Below are 24,034 nucleotides of genomic sequence, written 5' to 3'. Positions count from 1 at the left end.
CACCCAGGTGCCCCTAAAAGGGTAAATTTTATGTTATGTTCATTTTACACAGGAAAACAAGTCATCCATGTAATCTCACACGTTATTGCAAAGATATCCCATTAAGTATGACAGACCATGAGAGAATAATATATTTCAGAGGTTAAAGGGGATTTTCATATGACAGAGCGACATCCTCTAAAGGCTCCGTTGATAGAAACCATTTATGAGGACAGGTTTTACATTAGTGAGTATTACCTGCTCTTCTACAGCAACTAAGAAATAAGATACCCTGAAAGTGTTCCGTGTGCTTGCACCTGCTGATTTAATTCTTAAAACAATCCTATGAAATAGTTACTGTTAACCCCTCCATTTTTACAGATTAAAGAATTGAGGCACAGAGACATTAATAATTTGTCAAAGATTTCACAGCTGATAAGTATCAGTACCATAGACCTAAAACATTTGGCCCCAGCGATTACTCTCTCAACCTGGGTGCTTTACTCTCGATGTCCACGCTCCCTAGAATCAGATTCATACCCTAAAAGCTATAAGGAGAACTTGTGTTAGGGGCACCGTGTGTGGTTGAGCAGGTTGTTCATTGTGCAGGGGCTCTCGGCTGAAGGAGTCAGTGGTCTCAGGAATCCAGCTCACACTCTGCTCATCAAGCCCCCTGAGGAAAGGACACCATTTCTATTTGATGTAAAGCGTGAAATATGGGTAGTGATGTTAGCCATATGGGTTAAGGACAGTCTTGGCCAGACTCTGATGGCTTTTTTTTCTCCTTCCCCTTTTGTGCCTTCTCAGGAGGCACTTCTCAGCCCTTTCTTAGAAGGACGAGGACAAAATGACCAAGTTCAAGGTGAGTTGGGCTTCCTTTGTAGATTTTAAACCATTGTCTCATTTCTCAGTGATTAAATGCTTTCTTGAAACAATTAAACAGAATAGCAGGCATTTCAAAACCTCTTCTGTGCCAGAGGATCACTGCTTTTTATTTTAGTGTAGTTTAATTTTTGTTGTTTTAATTTACCCTTTTATAATTTCACAAATAAAATAGAAAAGTCAATAGCAGTGAACCCCCCCACTTTACTACTATTTTCCTTATAAAAACTGTTTTCATTTCCCCATGTTTTTTTCCTCATACGCATTCATAACTGTATATTTGTAATAGTTACATAGTTAAAATTTTCAAATTATGCCTTTTCTTTCTTTTTTTTTTTAAGATTTTATTTATTTATTTGATAGAAAGACACAGCGAGAGAGGGGACCCACAAGCAGGGGGAGTGGGAGAGGGAGAAGCAGGCTTCCCGCAGAGCAGGGAGCCCGATGCAGGGCTCGATCCCAGGACCCTGGGATCGTGACCTGAACTCAAGGCAGACGCTTAACGACTGAGCCACCCAGGCACCCCTCAAATTATGCCTTTTCTAATTAATTGATATTATATTCCCTACATTTTTAATGGCTGCATCATATTTCCTTAAATTGATGTACTCTGTGTTTGTCTCACAACTTTTGCCCCATTCATGGACATTTAGGTAGTTTAGAATTTTTTAACAGAGAAACAGCGAGAGAGGGAACACAAACAGGGAGAGTGGGAGAGGGAGAAGCAGGCTTCCCGCCGAGCAGGGAGCCCGATGTGGGACTTGATCCCAGGACCCTGGGATCATGACCTGAGCCGAAGGCAGACGCTTAACAACGGAGCCACCCAGGTGCCCTAGAATTTTTTTTTTAAGATTTTATTTATTTGAGAGAGAACGAGCAGGGAGAGGGACAGAGAGAAGGAGAAGCAGGCTCCCTGCTGAGCAGGGAGCCCAGCACGGGCTCGATCCCAGGACCCTGGAATCATGACCTGAGCCGAAGGCAGACGCTTAACCGACTGAGCCACCCAGGCGTCCCTAGAATTTTTATTATGTTAAAGAACACTGTTGTGATGAGCACCGGGTATTATATGGAAGTGTTGAACCACTAAACCGTACACCTGAAACTAATATTACACTGTATGTTAACTAACTGGAATTTAAATAAAAGCTTAAAAAAAAAAAGTAAGACCAGGAAAGTGAAATTATAATAAATTCTGATTTTGATATACTTAAAAAAAAAAAGAATATTGCACTAACAGTTTTCCTAACATAACCACTTTCCTCAAAAAGGAATTTGGAGGAGTTTGCTCTTCTTTGTTCTTAATGTTTCAGGAATCTAAATTGAAAAAGTATACTTGATAGGTAGTACCTTGGGGATTTTGTACATAGAACACTCTGATGTGGCCTAGTGCAGCCAGCTATAACTGATGCATCACACAGAGAAAGTATTCTTCCATACTTTCCCATAAGAAAACTAGATTCCTTTTTTTTTTTTAAGATTTATTTAGGGCGCCTGGGTGGCTCAGATGGTTAAGTGTCTGCCTTCGGCTCAGGTCAAGATCCCAGGGTCCTGGGATCGAGTCCCGCATTGGGCTCCCTGCTCAGCAGGGAGCCTGCTTCTCCCTCTGCTTCTCTCTCTCTGTCTCTCATGAATAAATAAATAAAATCTTAAAAAAAAAAAAAAAGATTTATTTATTTATTTTAGAGAGAAAATGAGCTGGAGGGGCAGGGGGAGAGGAAAAGAGAATCTCAAGCAGACTGTACGCTGAGCAGGGAGCCCGAAAAGGGGCTAGATCTCATGACTGTGAGATCACCACGAGCCGAAATGAAGAGTCGGCTGCTTAACCAACTGCGCCACCCGGGCACCCCCAAAGCTAGATTCTTTCTAACCTGTGTCTGAGTCCTATCATGTGCATGTGTTATTTACTGATTTATATGTGTATATTTTAAATATTTATTTGAGAGAGAGAACAAGAGGGAGAGAGCGAGAGAGCCAGCATGAGGGGCAGAGGGAGAGGGAGAAGTAGACTCCCCACCGAGCAGGGAGCCTGATGCGGGGCTCCATCCCAGGACCCTGAGATCATGACTTAAGCTGAAGGCAGACGCTTAACCAACGAAGCCACCCAGGCACCTTGATTTTATATTTTTTGTTTACATATTGATTTATTTTTATCAAAGTAATAGTGTTCTTAAATTTAAAAGTCTAGTAGTACAGGAAGACCTACTGATGCTTTTCTTACTGCATTTAGTTTCCGACCAACCTTAAGAGGCAGTACTTGGTCGCCTCTGCATGTTAATTCCAAAGAAACAGGATTGTAGAATTTTAGAAAACTCTTCAGGTTCACACAGGAAACCAAAGGTCCAACTGATCCAAAAAGACTCCTAGGAGTTTTACTTGGATAAAGAGGGAGGCAAGGGAAAATAATTCTTCTCGGGGCCTTAGCCCATTCTGTGTGTGCTTAGTTGCTGTCGTTCACGGAAGACACCACATATAATACTGCCTCTTCTTGGTCACTCTTTGGTGGCTCCTTCTTTAGGATCTCTGTTGCTCATTCAGGGCACCTGGATGTGCAGGGCTCCCGCAATGAAAACACAGTTTCCATATGAAAAAGTTGAGACTGTACTGTACACCAGCGATTCTTTTTTTTTTTTTTTTTAAAGATTTTATTTATTTATTTGAGAGAGAGAATGAGAGAGAGAGAGCACATGAGAGGGGGGAGGGTCAGAGGGAGAAGCAGACCCCCTGCTGAGCAAGGAGCCCGATATGGGACTTGATCCCAGGACTCCAGGATCATGACCTGAGCCGAAGGCAGTCGCTTAACCAACTGAGCCACCCAGGCGCCCTACACCAGCGATTCTTAATCACGGGTAATTTTTGCCCCCAGGCAATGTCTGGAAACATTTCTGGTGTCAAAACTTGAGGGAGGCTTCAGCATCTGGTGCATAGAAGCCAGGGCTGCTGCTAAACATCCTACATTGCAGGGGACAGCCCCCCCCCCCAAACAGTTATCTGGCCCAAAATGTGAGTGGTGTCAGGGTTGAGAAACCATGCCGTACACAAAGCTATACAAGAACAATAGCAAAATGTGGGTGATGATACTTATGTATGTTTTAAAAAAAAAAAAGCTTGAAGTCTCTAATAGAAATTTTACAGAGTGATAAAATAAAACCCAATTGGAATATGAGCAAAGAACATTGACTGGCAAGGCACTAAAGAAGAAATAAAGATAGCCAGTAAATATATGAAAATGTGATAGTTTAATTACCAAATAAGTATAAAATGAAAAATAAGTTGTTTTTTACTGATCAGATTACATAGGACTTAAAAACATTGGTTATATTCAGTGTTGTGTGTGGTGTGGAGAATCAAGGCTACTTATATTCTCTCAGGGGAGGGGTGAAATACAGAAAAAGTTGAAAAGGAAACCTGCCATCCTACATAGTAATTTTGAAGTGGCATATCCTCGATATTATAATTTTTCCTTCTTAGAACTTATTCTAAGAAAATAATTAAGACAGGAGGCTAATATTTATTTAAAAGTTGTTCTTGGGTGCCTGGGTGGCTCAGTTGGTTGAGCGACGGCCTTCGGCTCAGGTCATGATCCTGGAGTCCCGGGTTCGATTCCCGCATCGGGCTCCCTGCTCAGCGGGAAGTCTGCTTCTCCCTCTGACCCTCCCCCCTCTCATGCTTTCTCTCTCTCTCTCATTCTTTTTCTCTCAAATAAATAAAAAATCTTAAAAATTGACTTTGGTCTCTTAGAATCTGAAGCTACTTCGTACACATCCCTTCCAGTTTTCTCAGTGCTCTTTCTCCCAGCAGCCATTGGGCTCAAGATTGAGGTTGTGTGTGCTTGGTGTTGTAGGAGGCTGTGACGTTCAAGGACGTGGCGGTGGTCTTCACGGAGGAGGAGCTGGGGCTGCTCGACCCTGCCCAGAGGAAGCTGTATGGAGACGTGATGCTGGAGAACTTCAGGAACCTGCTCTCTGTAGGTGAGCACAGGCGCCCTGTGGACTTCAGCCCCCTGCAGTGTTTATTGTATCCTTGGATGTGTGGAGCTTTGGAGCTCTTGAACTGGATGGCATTTTTCTGGTCTTTTGCCTCTGGTCAAAATATGTTTTGTAAATGAGCCGTAAATTGACTCGATGACTGCTGTGTATACATTTTTGGCCTTTCTCAAGTTGTGGTCATCTCTGATTAGTGGGTCATGACACACATTTAGGGCATTGTACCAGCGTTTGTTTTTTTTTTTTTTTGAGAGAGAGAGAGAGAGTGCACGTGTGCATGTGCAAATGAGGAAAGAGGCAGAGGGAGAGGGAATGAGAGAATCCCAAGCAGGCTCCATGCTGCCTGACGCAGGGCTCAGTCTCACGACCCTGAGATCATGACCCAACCCAAAATCAAGAGTAGGATGCTTAATTGATTGAGCTACCCAGGCGCCCCTGGTACCAGCATATTTTATTTATTTTTTTAAAATTTTTAAAAAATATATTTATTTGTCAGAGAGAGAGAGAACACAAGCAGGGGAAACAGCAGGCAGAGGGAGAAGCAGGCTCCCCGCTGAGCAAAAAGTCCAATATGGGACTCGATCCCAGGACTCTGGGATCATGACCTGAGCCGAAGGCAGATGTTTAACTGACTGAGCCACCCAGGCGCCCCGGTACCAGCATTTTTAATGAAATAAAATAGGGTAGAAAATAATCAGAGCCAGGGCGCCTGGGTGGCTCAGTCATTAAGCATCTGCCTTCAGCTCAGGTCATGATCCCAGGGTCCTGGGATGGAGCCCCGCATCAGGCTCCCTGCTCCGCGGGAAGCCTGCTTCTCCCTCTCCCACTACCCTATTTGTGTTCCTGCTCTCGCTCTCTCTCTGTCAAATAAATAAATTCAAAATCTTAAAAAAATAAAATACAATAATCAGAGCCTTTGGCAATAACTGCACATTGCAGCAAAAACTATAGCCTGTTGCTGAAAATCGTGTGAGAAATGGTGGAAAGAGTCTGAAGAAAACAGACCTTTTTTCCCAGAATTTACACTGAATGCCTACATATCCTGGATTTTTTGCATCAAACGTAGTCTTCTGATGGGTCATAATTAACAGTTTGGAAATCACTAATTTTGATGTCCTACAGATGATATGGCGAGAACCACATTTTTAGTAGTTTAGTAATTTTAGTAAGTTTTAGTAATTCTAAATGTTTGTCCTTGCCTTTTGACAGGGCATCAACCCTTCACCCCAGATGTAATACTCCAGTTTGAGAGAGAAGAAAAGCTTCGGATGATAAAGACAGCAACCCAGGGCCACTGTGCCTCAGGTGAAAGCCGTGTGGCTGAGTCGGCCATGCTTCCTGTCCGCCTTCACAGCAGTGCCTCGCCTCTGAATTCTGCAGCAGTTTCTCACGCTCTCCCTCCCTTCCTTTGCTCTTTTACAGTCGTTCTCCACTCGAAGTGATTCTTCTGTATGTCTGTCAACTCCTGTCCTCTGCTTGAATCTCTGGTAGCTTCTTATCTGATTCAGAGTAAAAGCCAAGTACTTAAAGTGGCTTTTGGTGCCCCAGCTGCCTGCTCCTTGCTCTTCCCCCATCCTTCCGCACATGTGACCTATCACTTGCCCCCATGTCAATCTGTCCCGTCCAGTTTTGCCGCTCTGCTCTGCCACCCATGGCCCTGCCTCATCACCCTCTCTCTATTTGTTCTTCCTTCTGTCAGGAGTGCCCTTTCTCTCTGTCATCCTTTTGGCCCTTCCCTTCCTTCACGTAGGTCTCTTCTCAAATCATAACATCATAAGAAAGACCTCCCATGACCACCCTGTTCATGACCCCTTCTTGTTTCCCCATTCTCCTTTCCCTTTTCACCTGTCCGATTTGGTGTCTAGGCATTCATCACCACTCACCATATTAACATATTTTTGTTTATCTCACTGTATTCCTGCTAGAATATAATTATCAGGAGGGAAGAAATTCTGTTTTCTTTATTGCTATATCTTCAGTGTATAAACAGACTTGGCAGAGGACAGATGTGCTATAAATACTTGTTGGTTGAATGAATGAGATAATAATGGTTTACATGGACTTTTTTTCATTAGTTGTGGACATACTAAATGGGTGATAAACAGAAACGTGTGATGAAGGCATAGTCCAGAACAGCACCCCCTATCCATGATTATCTAATCTAATCCTAATTTATCAGGTGCTTTTTTGGATACAAGTAGATATGTATCCGTTAAACCACATCTAGAGGTGCCTGGGTGGCTCAGTCGGTTAAGCATCCAACTCCTGATTTCGGCTCAGGTCATGATCTCAGGTTTGTGAGATAGAGCCCAACATCAGACTCCTCGCTGAGCTTGGAGCCTACTCAAGATTTTCCCTCTTGCTCTGCCCCACCCCCCCCCACTGGCTCTCTCGAGCATTCTCTCTCTCTCTTAAAAAAAAAAAACCAATCCCCCACATTTAATGAAAGCTTGACTTTGCACTTGCAACCAAGTTGAACATCCTTTTCCCTCTGTGGCTTTTCTGTAGTCTTTAGTAGTGAATCATACGGTCTTGGTGAAGAACGACTTTTTAGAATGAAGATTCTGATGGCCACTTTTTTAGGCAGGTCTCCTATTAAAGAAAATAAATACACTTTATCAAGAAAGAAAAATTCTCAGGTAATAATTGGCTTTCCTGTTAGTCTTTCCCTTCGAAGATTTTCCTCATGGCAGCCACCCACCTCTTCCAAAGAGTTACAGAAAACAGTGTCACCTACCGTCATCTGTGTGTGTGTGTATGGTTCTAGCAAGTATTTTATCTAGAGAAACCTTTACTTCCAAAGCACCTCTAATATTGTCCTGTTAATGCTTGTCATAAGCCACTAAATTTATTTCAGACTCATGGAGTCCCAACCTGTAACTTGGAAAACTGGTGTTGTCCATACAAGAACATGTTTCTGTATCCATCAGTTTGACAGCCTGCTTTCAGAGACATTATTCCTGAGGCTCTAAATATTGACTCCTATGTGAAAAAGAAAAAATTTTACACAGGAAGAGAGTACAAAAATTTCAGAAGTAATCAATCCTAGGCCCCATGGCTACTTTTATGCCTTATTTTTTTTTTCCCTTTTTTCCTTTCAAGTGATTCTTGCCATGATTTTGTGATCAGCATAATTTTCTTATCAGCAACATCCACTTAGGTTAGCCCAACATCTGGTGAAGCCTTCAACTTCCCAGCAAAATTGCTGTTTCCAGTCCCTTACCTATTCTAGATAACTTACTTGGAAAAGCTCTTTTACTCTTGTAACATAGTTTAAACTCTCACAAGGAAGTCAAACGGGGACTTATTTATCCTTTCAACATGTATTTATTGGACACTGTCACACAGTGTTCTGGGAGCGATCATAAAGCAGTGAATGATATAAATGCTTGGCCTTGTGGATACTGCATTCAGGTGGGAGAAGACATAAAACAAAAAGATAAATGACATAAACATATATAGTTTGTTAGATGTAATACGTGCTGTGTGAAAACAAAACAGGGTAAGGCGAATGCCAGGCAGATGGCCAGGAGTGTCGAAGGATAGGGAGAATTTACTGCTGGATATTGGATGGGAAAAGAGGTCTCACTGATAAGGTTTTTTTTGAAGAGGGGTCTGAAAAGAAGTAGGTAGCAAGCTGTGGAACAGAGTTCCAAGGAGAACATAACTCTTCCTGACCAGTATTGACTTTGAGAATCTGTACCATGCCCTGTTCATTTCCTCCTCACAAGTTCTTGCTTTGGTATAAAAGAGTAGCTTCTGATTTGTCACTCTTTTTTTTTTTCCCCTGGAGGATATAGGAACTTTATTGCTATGAGTTTTTGATATGATGTATGGTACTGTAAACCTCTTCCCCCATTGCCGTCCTGAAGAATATTTCCCAGCAGGAGGCGAAAGACCACTCTCTGCTTATACCCTGAACTTTAGGCACTTACTTGATAGGTTCTCCCAAACATGTCTTTCCAACCAACCCAGTGCTTCAGGGCTTATAACATGGAATAAACTTCCAGTGAAATCATTTCAAACAAAGGTTTTCAACATTGCCTGAGGACATCTTTTGATAATCTGTCTATAAGGGTCTTACTAGACATGTTGAGCCTTTGGTCAGATGTGTGTGCAACAGGCAGAATTATGTGGAAACTATTTATCAGACATATGCTATAGCAAAAACAAGGCTTTTAGTAAGGTGCAGCTTCATCTTTGTAAAGCCTCCCTAGGAACCATTTTTCTTGATCTACAGCCACCAAATTTCTAACCTGTTTCTCACGTGTAAAACTTAGTATGATTCTTTTTTATTTTATTTTATTTTATTTATTTAATTGACAGAGACACAGCGAGAGAGGGAACACAAGCAGGGGGAGTGGGAGAGGGAGAAGCAGGCTTCCTGCAGAGCAGGGAGCCCGATGCGGGGCTCGATCCCAGGACCCGGGGATCATGACCTGAGCCAAAGGCAGCCGCTTAACGACTGAGCCACCCAGGCGCCCCTAAAACTTAGTATGATTCTAAACGGACCTAGGTTTATAGCCTTGACATCTCCGAACAAAGTGTTTATATGCCTCATCTCTAAATTCTCTTTATTCTTATAGGAGACAAGAATCTAAATGACCTGGAGACTTTTCAGGAAATTGGATTAAAGTACCTCCCACATGAAGAGCTGTTCTGCTCGCAAATCTGGCAACAGGTTACAAAGGAGTTAACCCAGTGCCAAGATTCCATGGTCAAAATTCAAGGAACTGGCTCCGAGTTGGAAAAACGAGGTGATGCACTCTATAAAGATGAAGAGTTTGGTAAAGGCTTTACTCAGAGTTCACATCTTCAGGTTCACCACAGAGACCACACGGGAGGAAAACCCTACCAGGGGGAGGAGCATGAGAAAGGTTTCATTCAGCGCTGTCATCTTCAAACTAACCAGACAGCTCATGTAGGAGAGAAGCCCTATAAATGTGAAAAATGTGAAAACACCTTCCGTCGACTGTCAAGCCTTCAAGCCCATCAGAGGGTCCATGGCAGAGAGAAATCATACAAGTATGATACGTCATGTAAGGGTTTCAGACAGAGGTCATATCTTCGCCATCATCAGAGAGTTCCCCCTGGAGAGAATCCACACAAATTCGAGGAATGTGGGAGGAATGTTGGGAAAAGCTCACATTGTCAAGCTCCTCTGATAGTCCACACATTAGAGAAACCTTATAAATGTGAGGAGTGTGGGCTGAGTTTCGGTCAGAGCTCGTATCTTCAAGTGCACCAGAGGGTCCACATGGGAAAGAAACCTTATAGATGTGAAGAGTGTGGGAAGGGCTTCAGTTGGCATTCGCGACTACAGGCTCATCAGCGAATCCACACTGGAGAGAAACCGTACAAATGTGAGGCATGTGGCAAGGGCTTTAGTTACAGCTCGCACCTTAACATTCATTGTAGAATCCATACAGGAGAGAAACCCTATAAATGTGAAGAGTGTGGGAAAGGCTTCAGTGTAGGTTCACACCTTCAGGCCCATCAGGTAAGCCACACTGGAGAGAAACCTTACAAATGTGAGGAATGTGGGAAGGGCTTCTGTCGGGCCTCAAATCTTCTGGACCATCAGAGAGGCCACACTGGTGAGAAACCATATCAGTGTGATGCATGTGGAAAGGGCTTCAGTCGTAGCTCAGATTTTAACATTCACTTCAGAGTCCATACAGGAGAGAAACCCTATAAATGTGAGGAATGTGGGAAAGGCTTCAGTCAGGCCTCAAATCTTCTGGCCCATCAAAGAGGCCACACTGGAGAAAAACCATACAAATGTGGTACATGTGGGAAGGGCTTCAGCCGGAGTTCAGATCTTAATGTTCATTGTAGAATCCACACCGGAGAGAAACCCTATAAATGCGAGAAGTGTGGTAAGGCCTTCAGCCAGTTCTCGAGTCTTCAGGTGCATCAAAGAGTCCACACGGGAGAGAAACCATATCAGTGTGCAGAGTGTGGGAAGGGCTTCAGTGTGGGTTCACAGCTTCAAGCCCACCAGAGGTGCCATACTGGGGAGAAACCATACCAATGTGAGGAGTGTGGGAAAGGATTCTGTCGGGCGTCAAATTTTCTGGCTCATCGTGGAGTCCACACAGGAGAGAAGCCATACCGGTGTGATGTGTGTGGTAAACGCTTCAGACAGAGATCCTATCTTCAAGCCCACCAGAGGGTCCACACCGGAGAGAAACCGTACAAATGTGAGGAGTGTGGTAAGGTCTTCAGTTGGAGCTCATACCTTCAAGCCCATCAGAGAGTTCACACTGGAGAAAAACCATATAAATGTGAGGAGTGTGGGAAGGGCTTCAGTTGGAGCTCAAGTCTTATAATTCATCAGCGAGTGCATGCTGATGATGAGGGTGATAAGGACTTGCCCTCCCCGGAGAATTCACACAGGAAAGAAGCTCCATAAAATTATATGTTTTAATACCTCAAATGGGTGCTGAAATAGTCTAATAATCAGACCTTTCCTAGAAGACAAAGCATTTATTTATAAAAGAGTCAGTATTTAGCCAGGGCTTGACATGTCACAGTGGTTGGGTGACCACACAGCAGAGAAGCCTCATGAGAATGGCGACATAAGGGCTTCATTCAGAACCTTGACATTTAGCAAATACTACACAGAGGAGAGGCTTAGGAAGGATGAATCTGATCTGAAGTTAACCGAAGGGCTGAGATGGAAGTGCCAGAATCTTTTCCACTAGAATATAAACTCCAGGAGAGTAGGGATTTGTTGACTGCCAAATCTATTCAGTCTTCTCAGTGCCTCACACATGGTAGGTGTTCAGGAATGTTAAATGAGTGAAAGGGAGAACAGTCATATATGAAATTTTTATTCAGTTCTCTAAAAATTTCTATGAAATGTACTTAGAAGAGGAATGCTGTAAGGCTTGGAGGACATTTAAGTTAAGACACATGGGCTCATTTTCCCAACCCTGCAGGTCCTGTGAACTAGTGTTTATCAACCTGCCAGTAGGTCCAAAATCACTTCAGTGGGTTGTGACCAGCATTTTTGTATGCTAATAGTTTATTGAGGTATAATTTGCCTGCAGCAACATGCATAAATCTCAAGTTTACAGCTTTATGAATTTTGACAAATGTATACACTTATGTAATCACCAAAATCAATGTATACAATATTTCTATTAAACCAGAATGTTTCCTTGTGTACATTTCTCGTCATTCCCACCTCCGGTGGCAACAAGTATGATTGCTATACCTCACAGTTAAGTCTGTTCTTTGGTTCAATGTGTGTACTCTTTTATGTCTTCTGGATTCTCTTGATCAAATTATGATCATTTTAGTAGATTGAGAGAAAGTAAGATTGACAAAATTCAGTGTCCATTTGTGATAAAAATTCCTCAGTGAGATGAAAGGCATCTATGAAAATTCTACAAGCTAACATTCTTTGTAAAATTATTATCAAGGAATAGTTTGTATACAGTAAAATCGACTCTTTGATGTATCATTCTGTGTTTTGGTAAATGCTTTCTATTGTATTACCACCACCGTAATCAAGACGTTTAACACTTCCAAGACCCCCTGCCCTGAAATTCCTCGGACTTTTGTAGTCAACCACTCTCCTTGTCACCTCTCCCTGCCTTTGGCAACCATCTACCTGTTTTCTGTCTGCATAGTTTACTTTTTCTGGAATGTCCTAAAATGGAGTCATACAGTATATAATCTTTCAAGTCTGGCTTCTTTCACTTTATGCTTCTGAGATTCATCAATCCTGATGTGTGGAACAGTAGTCATTCCTTCTATTGCTGAGTGGTATTCTGGTGTATGGATGTATCATGTTTGGTTTATCCATTTATGAATTCAAGGATATTTGAGTTTCCAGTTGTTAGTGATTATGAAGAAAACAGGGATAAATATTTGCAAAGAGGTCTGTGTGTCAACACACGTTTTCTTTGTGTTAGTAAATACTTAAGAGTGGAATTGTATAGTATGTTTAACTGTATGGAAAGCTAACAACTCTAAAATGGATATACCAGTTTGCATTCCCACCATCAATGCATGTCAGGGTTTTGTTTTGTTTTTACCATTTCAGTAGGTTTATAGTGGCATCTCACTTTGATTTTAATTTGCATTTCCCTAATGACTATGTTGGGCATCTTTTATATCTGAATGCATCCTGTATGTATATCTATTTTCTTTGGGGAACTGTTTTCTTGTTCTTGATTTTTGAGAGTTTATGTGTTCTGGACATATGTCCTTTGTCAGTTACATGTTTTGCAAATATTTTATCTCTGTGTGTTTTGTGTTTTTATTCTGTTATCAGTATTTTTCACAGAGCAGAAATTTTGTTTTTGATGAAGTTCAGTTTTCTTCTTACATGGATTGTGCTTTTGGTTTCAAATCTAAGCACTCTGCCCAATCCAAGGTCACAAAGATTTTTCTCCTCCTTTTTTATCTAAAAGTTTTATGAAATGGTTTTACATTTAGGTCTATGATCCATGTGAGTTCATCTTTATAAAGTGTGAGGTCAAGGGCCATGTTTTTTGGCCTGTGAACATCTGATTAACTATCCTTTTAATTTCTGTTCGCCCTTATGGAAAATCTATTGATCAGACATGCGTGGGTCTATTTCTGGCCTCTGCTTGGTTCCATCAGTCTATGTGTCTATCATTTTGCCAATATGTAGCCTTATATAATAAGTCTTGAAATGAGATAGTATGAGTCTTCCAACTCCATTCTTTTTTCTTTTTTAAACATTTTATTTATTTATTTATTTATTTGAGAGATACACAGTGAGAGAGGGAACACAAGCAGGGGGAGTGGGAGAGGGAGAAGCAGGCTTCCCGCTGAGCAGGGAGCCTGATGTGGGGCTGGATCCCAGGACCCTGGGATCATGACCTGAGCCAAAGGCAGATGCCTAACGACTGATCCACCCAGGCACCCCTCCATTCTTCTTTTTCAAAATATTTTGGCTATTTTAATTAGTTTACTTTTACATAATTTTTAGAATAAGTTTTGTGATTTTTAAAAATAAACATTGCTGGAAATTTTGTTGGGATTGCATTGAATATATACAGATGACTTTAGGTAGACTTAGCATCTTAGCAATCTTGAATATTCTAAGCCACAGACACAGAATATCTGCCTATTTGTTTAGGACCCCTCTAATTTCTTTAATCAGTAATTTGTAGTTTTCAGCACATAGATTCTGCACATATTTTATTAGATTTATACCTAAGTACTCTGTGTTTTTTGGTGCTAAATTAAATGGTACTATTTTCAAATTTCAATTTCCACTTGTTTATTGCTAGTATATAAAAATGCAGTTGATTGTTCTATGTATCTTATAATTTTGCCAAACTTGCATATTAGTTAAAGTTGCTATTCTGTATAGATTCCTTGGGATTTTCTGTGTAGATAATCATGTCATCTGCAAAAACCTTTATTTTTCCATGCCATTTGATGTACATGTTATAGCAACTTCACTGTGATGTAAGGAAGCACCCCCACCAACGTTAGGTGTGGGTGGCAAAACTCATGATGGTAGTTGTTTGGGATGATCAAAGGTAGAGGGGATAGCTGTCCAGGAGAAGGCCCAGAACACAAAGAATGGTCAATGTTCAGGTATTTTATACAGTGGAAGTCCTCCCTAAACAAGTTTAAAAAATGGTGGGAGGTTGCACTTTGGGAGTAGTAGGTGAAACTTACCAGAATTGTGAAGGAGGCAGTGGACATGGGCAGGAGATGGAGCTTATAAGTTGCTGACACTAAATCACATGTCCAAGTTTCTTTCCTATGGTCTTCACAATTCACTCCTGACATTTGGATTAGCATGGCAACCTCCAGGTATCCCTGTAGATAAACTGGCATTTGAGAGGGCACATTTGCAAAGTTGACCTACAATAATTAGGTCAATAATTATTATGAAAGCTTTATGAAAGATAATGTGGGGCCAGATAATAAAAATCCAGGTAGAGGAAGGATCCAAGAGAAGAAATCAATGGGGATTCAAGAAATCTCTTGGAGTATTATAATAACTTGGCAAAATCATTGACTATTTTGATTTGTTTTATCTATTGAACTATTTTAGAGACTTTTACTATATTATTGACCTACATACAGCCAGAGTTTCCCTTCAAGGATCTGCATTGAGATGCCAATGCAATGCCTACAGCACCTACAGAACTTTCTCTCTTACTCTTTTATAAAGATTTTATTTATTTGAGAGAGAGCATATGAGAGGGGGGAGGGTCAGAGGGAGAAGCGGACTCCCTGCTCAGGGAGTCCAATGAGGGAATTGATCCTGGGACTCCAGGATCATGACCTGAGCCAAAGGCAGTCGCTTAACCAACTGAGCCACCCAGGTACGCCTGAACTTTCTTATTAAAGGCTTCTAAATCGGGCACCTGGGTGGCTCAGTTGGTTAAGCGACTGCCTTCAGCTCAGGTCATGATCCTGGAGTCCCGGGATCGAGTCCCGCATCGGGCTCCCTGCTCAGCAGGGAGTCTGCTTCTCCCTCTGACCCTCCACCCTCTCATGCTGTCTCTCTGTCATTCTCTCTCTCTCAATAAAATAAATAAAAATCTTAAAAAAAAAAAAAAAAGCCTTCTAAATCTTGGGCTTTTTGATATATGTGGTCTGCCAGGAGTTGTGACATTGTTTGGCTGGCCTCTAGGCGCTAAGTCTGTGCTACAGAACTGAAAAGACCCAGACTTGTGCCTATTATACCAAAAATAGAGGTATATATAAAATGTGGTATATAAAAAATGAGGCCTAATTTATAATAGATTTAAAAGATAGCCTGTGTGTACCCTGTTGTGGGTACATTAGTGTATACATAAGGGGGGGCACACTTTCAATAGCTGTATGGAACTGCAATTGTTAGAGGCTAGGAAGGGCAAGGGATTTATGAAGGGAAAGATAATGAGGAAGAGCCTGGTGAGGTTCAGGAAGTGCTGGGGGAAGTAAAGGAACTGGAGGGTGACCAAAGAGGTTAGTGAGTGGTTAATACGGATAGCAGAGACCTCCAAGGGGGTGGGAATTAGTTGTATAAGTGGTTACCCAAGCTGGGGTGCCTAGTCCAGCATTGTTGGAGTTTTATCTTTTGGGTAGCATCTTAACTGTTTTATGGCTCTTATCCAGCAAGTGGAGGAAAGTAGGAAGTGGTGTGATGATGTGGGAATAGTGAGAGTGTAGCATGGATTGTTGAACAAAAGGATTGGAGCTGATGTGGTTGTGGTGGTCATAGTGGGGAGTGGTGTGGGAGCAGTTACCATGTCCAGATCCCAGCTGTTAAGCATGGAAGGAGGTGGAGTTTTAGACTTGTATAGGGCTAATTTCACCCAAAGGTGAAATTAAGTGGTGAGGCACCAGTGTATATAAATTGGCTAATTTGCAGGGTGCTATCTTGCAACAAAAGGGCAACACAGGAAGAAGGAAAAGAATGGTTCAAGCACAAATTTAAATAATTTACTTTGTGTTCCTTGATGCATTGGAATAGGTAATAGGCAATAGTAGGTCCCCACATGCTTCATTAGGACCTCGGTGTGTTTAGGTAGGTAAGGGCCTGGCAATAAGCTTTAGTTTCTTGCAGTGTGCCTACATTGTATAAAGGAGGAGAATATGGAGGTTGCAGAGATACACATAAGCAGAGAAATCGGGAGCTTCAGTTAAGTTGCCTACGATAATATTGGCATCGGCTAGGTCAGGAACAAAGTGTAAGCAAGGCTACATAGATTGAATCTTTGGGGATAAGGCAGAAGGTGAGTGATTTTAAAAAGGGCAGTTGGGAGGTTATAGTGGCCACAAAAGGGGGTACGAGTTGGTTGGGGAAACTGTATGTTGGACTTGGAGCAGGGTGGGTGTCAGGATTTTTATTTGATGGGCTGTGGCATGAAATTGTGATAGAATATCTTGAGTCAGCATCAAAGTTGGAACTGTTGGTTGTGCTGAAGTTATCATTTGGGTTGCTTTGGTCTCTTGGGCTGAGATCCTCATCCCTGAGCTGATGGTTGTTCTCACTGTCCTCTGTGATTGACTTGTGGATAGCGCCTGTAAGGACCCTGTGTAGTAGATGCTTGAAACTCCTAATGAGTCTGGGGCTAACACCCAAGACCTCAAGGCAAAGCTCTACAGTTGAGAAATTATTGCAAGAGTGACTGAAGACCAAGGGATGCTCTGGGGCACATTGGCAATATCAGGCGACCTCATAGGCATCAGATATAGAATATAAGTAGCCTTAAGAGCACTACCTATGCAGATAACACATTTTGTCTTCTGTCACTTTTGCCACAATTGGTTATCAAGTAAAGCTGTGAAGTAATTGAATGCCCCAAGCAAGTGGAGATGACAAAGGAGTTTGGCACTGAACTGGAGTAAGTGAAGATGAAAGGAAACCCAAGGAGTTTGGCATTGAGCTGGAGTGGGAGAATCCCTGGCCCAGATGATGAGCCAAATGAGATAAGGTCAGGCCAAGTAGGGCCATAATGTCCCACAATGACATATTTTTGCCTTTGATGTGTAGGCCTCAGCGTGCTGGGGGTGCGTGTTTATCATCATGGGGGTCGTGGGCATTGTCATCCCAGATCCTGTAGTGGCTCCCCCATTAAGTGTTTACATAACGGGCTGAAGCCAAAGCTGGTGTCCTATTTAAGAACGTTGGTGCTGGGGGGCGCCTGGGTGGCTCAGTTGGTTAAGCAACTGCCTTCGGCTCAGGTCATGATCCTGGAGTCCCTGGATCGAGTCCCACATTGGGCTCCCTGCTCGGCAGGGAGCCTGCTTCTGCCTCTGACCCTCCCCCCTCTCATGCTCTCTCTCTCTCATTCTCTCTCTCAAATAAATAAATAAAATCTTAAAAAAAAAAAAAAAGAACGTTGGTGCTGGGTAGGGTACCTGGGTGGCTCAGTAGATTAAGTGTCCAACTCTTGATTTTGGATCAGGTCATGATCTCAGGGTCATGAGATCAAGCCCTGTGTCAGGCTCCATGCTGAGCATGGAACCTGCTTGGGATTCTCTCTCTCCCTCTCCCTTCTGCCTCAGCCCCTGCTCACACACACGTGTGCTCACGTGCATTCTCTCTCAAAAACAAAAAAGTTGGTGCTGGGAACTAATTTAAGATCTTCCTCTTGTTTAAAGATATACACAATTACCTAGTCCCTAGGTGTGGGACTAGGTACCAAGACATATTTCTTGTAAAGGGGGACCTCCCATTAGCCAATGTTTATACTAGTGGGGAAGGGAAGCAAGTTTACCAGAGACCTTTCTTGTGGACTATAGAATCTTTTCAGGGGTCATGGGCCCTCAGTTCTCAGTGAATCCCATTCCATTATCTGCCCTAGAACTGGATGCCAATCCAGCACACATTATGCCAGAATTGAAAAGAGGCAGGAGAATGTCGGGGGGAGGGTGTTAAGTGAAAAAGGGAGTTCTATCTGGGTATTGTAGAGATTGGAAAGAAGAGGGATGGTCCCCTGATGGCATTTTGGCAGAGAGTCTTGGGACCTATAGATTGAAAGTTCAGGGCGACTAAAGCAGTATGCGAAAGAGAGAGCCATTTGGAAGCCATCCATTTTGTGATTTTAATAAGGCATCCTTCAGTAGAGCATTATTTCTCTATCTGTAGATGATAGGACAAATGAATGTTCCAAATGATGCTTTTTTGTAAGGTCTGTGCCTGAACTGAATGAGCACTAATGTGTATCCTGATCAGAATCAATGATATCTGGGGGCCCAGAAGAAATAAATCAAGTTTTAAGGCCTATTATGGTGATGTTGGCAGAAGCACACCAGGAAGAATAATTCAGGAAATCAGTTTACTTAATATTATAGGATATTATACAAATCAGGAACAGCCAAATGGAAATGATGCATAAAGCAAAGTATGGATGAAAGGGCTTGGAGCTTCCATGCCCTCTCCAGATGCACCACCCTCCCAGCACTTTGATGTGTTCACCAAGTCAGAAGCTCTCCAAACTCCATCCTTTGGGGAGTTTTATGAAAGTTTCATTATGTGGGCATGATTGATTAAATCATTGATCATTAATGATTGTACTCAATTTCCATCCCCTATACCCTCCCCAGATGTTGGGGTTATTGGACTGAGAGTTCAAACCGTTGAGTCATACCTTGGTCTTCCTGGTGCCCCCATCCTGAAGCTATTACGGGGCACATCATTAGAACAAAAGAGGCTCCTATCACACTGGCTATTCCAAGGGATTTAGGAACTCTATGCCAGGAACTGGGGATGAAGACCAAATATATATATTTCTTATTATATCACAGTATCACAGGGCTTAAGTTAATATAAATGTCCATTAGTTAAATCATCTAACCTAATATGGAGTTGGGCAATTTCATTGGGGACACAAGTTTATGAGTGCGTATGATGAAAGATAAGTTTTTGAATTCCATGGACTTGGTGTCCAGTGACATTCCTTGTAGTGAGGGATTTTCCCTTTTTAAACTCTGAAGGGTCACCAGGCACCAATGTAACCCAGTATCCCAGGTCAATGAAATACTTAATAAAACTGAACATTTTATGGGGACCAAAATACCACCCACCAATGAAGTATATCAGCATGAATTTCCAGGAGGTGATCAGGGCACAGAAGACTTCTAGTTCCTAACCAGGGTAAGAGGCAAATAATTGCCATTGATGGAGGTTGGTAAACGGGTTTGTTTTGGTTAAAAGATTCATTGAGCTGTGGGAGGAGGCATTGTGTATGTCAATGAGTGGCATGGTAGCTGGGGCATCTGTAAGGATATTAGGAGCTGAGGAAGGACTGAGGTTTATACTTAGTAATTGAATGGCCTGTTGGGAATAAGGCTTGCATTTTTAAGTTGGACTTTTCTGTGATTCAGATGATTGGGGAGTCTAAGTGTGTGAATCTCCAGTAAACAACAACAAAAATAAATAAATATACCCCTCCAATTTTTTAATTAGTCCTGATGAGGAAGCATTGTTTGGTGGACTCTATTTTTATCTTTGTAACCACCACAATAATTTAAAGTTTTATTTGAGCCACTCTAGGATTAATATGGTATTTGGTGGTATCCAACACACATTCATTTGTTGCTATTCTAATTAATTAGGAGCTTCCCTAGTGTTGGTCTAGCCTATTAATGACAGTAATGAGACTTGTTAATTGGGAGGAGCTTCCTTGTCCTTTTCATATCTTTGGAGCCTGTAGTGATGTTCCTGCTTTCATTCCTGATATTGGTGATATTGTTTCTCTTCTTTTTTCTTGGTTATTGTTGTTTGAGGTTTATCAATTTTATTGGTCTTAAAGACTAGCTCTTAGTTTTGTTGATTTTTCTCTACTCTCTATTGATTTTTTAATTCTTACTATGTTCTGCTTGCCTTTTTATTTTACTTCACTCTTATACTTTCTTAAGGTAGAAGCTCTAGCTCAATGATTGGAGACCTTTTCTGATACAATCATTTAATTGTATTTATTTTTCTCTTTAGCTGTATGGTGCAAATTATATGTTGTGTTTTCACTTCCATACAAGTATATTTTAATTTTTCTTGTGAGTTCTTCTTTGACTCATGGATTTTTTAATTTTTTATTTATTTGAGAGTGAGGGGGAGAGAGAGCATGAGAGGGGGGAGGGGCAGAGGGAGGAGCAGACTCCCTGCTGAGCAGGGAACCCAACGTGGGGCTCAATCTCAGTAAACCGGGCAGACACTTAACTGACTGAGCCCCCCAGATACCCTCATGGATTGTTTAGAATTGTGTTTTTAAATTTCCATGTTTGAGCATTATCCAGATATGTGATCCCAATTTCTATTTAATTTCATTGTGATCAGAGCAAATATTTTACATGATTTCTGTTTTTTTTTCAATTTCTTGAGGTTTGTCTTATCACCCAGAATATGGTTTCTTTTAGTAAACATTCCATGTGTACTTGAAAAGAAGGTGTATTCTGCTATTGCGTAAAGTAGTCTATAAATGTCAGCTCAATTAGATCAAGCTTATTGATAATGTTGTTCAGGTCTATAGCTTTACTAATTTTCTATTCTACCAATTGCTGAGAGAGGAGTATTAAAATTATTAGATGTAATCGTGAATTTGTCTTTCTCTCTTTTCAATTCTGTCAGTTTTTGCTTTGAGCACTTTGAAGCTCTGTTAAATCTATAAACTTCAAGATAGTTTTTTTTTTAAGATTTTATTTATTTGAGAGAGAGAGAGAGAGAAGGAGCGGGGGCAGGCAAAAGGGGAGGGAGAAGCAGACTCTCTGCTGAGTGGGGAGCTTCATGCGGGGCTTGATCCCAGGCAGGACCCCAAGATAATGACCTGAGCCGAAGGCAGACACTTAACTGACTGAGCTACCCAGGCACCCCAGGGTAGTTCTATTTTTAACTTTTTGAGGAACCTATAGTTGTTTTTCATGCTTTTTTTATACAAGAGTTAAGGAATTGATACACAACTAGGGGAATTTGACAATATACTTCCCTTTCTCTACTGGTGAGGTTTATACTTACATGTTCATTTTACTAATTAGCATCCTTTCATTTCAGCTTGAAGAATGCCCTTTAGCATTTTTTTGTAAGGCAGGTCTGGGGTTGATGAACTCCCTCGGCTTTTGTTTGTCTGGGAAAGTCTTTATTTCTGAAGGACAGCTTTGCTGCATAGTATTGGTTCCCAGTTTTGTTTTTTGTTTTTTGCTTTCAGCACTTTGAATATATCATCTCTCTCCTAGCCGGCAAGGTTTTTGGTAAAAACCTATGGTGGTGAGTTTCTTTTTCTGTGCTGCTTTAAAAATTCTCTCTCTTTAATTTTTTAACAGATGTATTATAGTGTATGTCGGTGAAGTCCTCTTTCAGTGGACAGTGTTTCAGGACCTATGAGCTTCATGTACCTGGGTGTGCATGTCTCTCCCTAGTTTGGGGGATTTTTCAGCCATTATATATTTTTAAAATAAGCTTTCTTCCCCTTTCTTTCTTCTTCTGGGACTCCCATAATATGTATATTGTTTTCCTGTAGTATAGCCCATAATTCACCTGGGCTTTCTTCACTCTTTTTCATTTTCTTCTCCTCTGACTGAAAATTTCTAATGACTCATCTTTGAACCAACAGATTTTTTATTCTGCTCGATCAAGTCTGATGATCATGCTCTCTATTGCACTTTTCGTTTTATTCATTGTTTTTGGGGGCTCCAGAATTTCAGTTTAGTTCTTTTTTTCTAACTTCTATCTCTCCACTAAACTTCCTGTTTTGTTGATGTATTCTTTTCCTAATTTTGTTGGGTTGTCTATATCAGTGTTCTCCTCACTAAGCTTGCTTAAAAGTTATTTTGAATTCTTTGTCAGGCAATTCTTCACTCTCCATTTCTTTGAGGTTACTTACTGAAACAATATTGTGTTCCTTTGGTGGTGTCATGTTTCCTTGATTTTTCATATGCCTTGAAGTCTTGTGTTGCTGTCTTTTCATTTGAAGAAGCAGTCTCCTCCTCCAGTCTCTACTAACTGGCTTCAGTAGAGAAATACTATCACTAGTCAGCTGGCTAGGGATTCTGAGGCTTTCTCAGAACTTTTCTTTTTTTTTTTTTTTTTTTTTTTTTTTAAAGATTTTATTTATTTAATCATGAGAGAGAGAGAGAGAGGCAGAGCGAGAAGCAGGCTCCCAAGGAGCAGGGAGCCCGATGCGGGACTCGATCCCAGGACCCTGAGATCATGACCCGAGCCGAAAGCAGACGCCCAACCATCTGAGCCACCCAGGCGCCCCTTTTTTTTTTTTTTTAAAGATTTTATTTTATTTATTTGACAGAGAGGGAACACAAGTAGGCAGAGCGGCAGGGAGAGGGAGAAGCAGGCTCTCCGCTGAGCAGGGAGCCCGATGCGGGGCATGATCCCAGAACCCTGGGATCATGACCCAAGCCGAAGGCAGACTCTTAACCAACTGAGCCACTCAGGCACCCCTCTCAGAACTTTTCTATGGATACATCCACTCCACACTTTGTTTTCTCTCTTGATGGGGACATTTATAAGATTGTATGCCTTTTCTCTACCCCACAAAGCCAGGACTGGTGTTGAGAGCCTCCCTTTTTTCCCCTTATGGTTTTTCCCTGAAGTGCTTATGTTTGTGTTCCTTTTCCAAATCCTGCAGAATTGGGCTGGCTTTCTATGTGTGTTTGCTAGAGGTCTGCAAAGGCTCATGCTTATCATCTGCTGGGGTAGGTGCAGGGAGCTAGTGGCAAGGTAAAGGAAATGAAGTATGTGGAGGGTTGGGGGTGCCAATAGGCAGTTTGCGGAACTGCAGGAAAGTCATCCCCAACAGCAGCTTGTGGGCAGGCTTCCTGACAGTCTGTGAAGCATTTAGTAGAATCTGTGTACCTTTTATGAGTTCCAAGCCCTGGTTGCTGTGCTCCCAGCCTCTCCCAACCCTTCAACCATGCAGATCACCTCAGTGTTCTGGGTAGAGCAGGAAAGAAGTGAGCCTCTTGAGCAGCATCCCACACAGCTAGGGAAGCCGAGTACCCACTCACATGATCATACTTTCCCACATGGGAGAAATTGGAGGCCAGTGGGATCTCTCTTGGCAGTGAGACCTGCTGTCTTGGAGGAGATGTGACACAAGTAAAGTGAAAATGTTCTTATCCTCTTTAATGCATCTGTTCTCAGACGTATTGCTCCAACAGTGCTGGAAATTTTCTGTTGGGAATACGGAATACCTACAAATGTATGCTTGTCCATGAGTGATTGCTTTCAAACCCCTGAATTTTGCAAAGTCGTCCTTGCCACTAGAAGCAGCCATTCCACTACTGCCTGAGGAAATTGGCCCTTTTATGCCTGAATAACATGCAGTGGTTTCCTCTGGAATAGATACCGTGAAAGACACTGCTGATTCTCCTCAGGACCAGATCCTGCCACACTTCTTTGCTTCCACACCTATACTTAGATTCAAGTCACGCCTGGTACCAAAGACTTAGGTACAAATACGACACTGAGGTGGTACTCCACACATCAAGAGAATTTCATGATTTTTCAATTTATATAGACAAATCTGGGAACGTGTTTGGGAATGGATCTTAGGGATATGGATCATGTACAAGGAGTATAAAATTGGGTGAGATGAATATACTGAAATAGGCTCACTAAGCAGAGATTCTGGATTCAATATTTTAGCTCCATAAGTTGGAAAGAGCTTTTTTTTTTTTTTTTTTTTGGTTGTTTAGTTGGTTGGTAGTTTGAAAAAAATGGAAGGAGATGTAGCTACGGTAAGTTG

At 41.8% G+C, this 24,034-nt stretch overlaps 1 protein-coding gene across 1 annotated transcript; it reads left to right on the top strand.

Moving 5' to 3' along the window:
- The first annotated feature begins 826 nt into the window (after window positions 1–826).
- Window positions 827–11,676, top strand: ZNF45 (zinc finger protein 45). Its single transcript, XM_044922171.1, has 4 exons — window positions 827–841; window positions 4,703–4,829; window positions 6,054–6,149; window positions 9,431–11,676. The coding sequence occupies exons 1-4, from the start codon at window positions 827–829 to the stop codon at window positions 11,257–11,259; spliced, it is 2,067 nt and encodes a 688-aa protein (XP_044778106.1). The 3' UTR covers window positions 11,260–11,676.
- The last annotated feature ends 12,358 nt before the right edge of the window (window positions 11,677–24,034 follow it).

Source organism: Neomonachus schauinslandi, chromosome 16 (genome assembly GCF_002201575.2).
Source record: "Neomonachus schauinslandi chromosome 16, ASM220157v2, whole genome shotgun sequence".
NCBI lineage: Eukaryota > Metazoa > Chordata > Mammalia > Carnivora > Phocidae > Neomonachus > Neomonachus schauinslandi.
The sequence above is the reverse complement of the archived record's forward strand: the minus strand, read 5'-3'. Positions and strand labels throughout refer to the sequence as shown.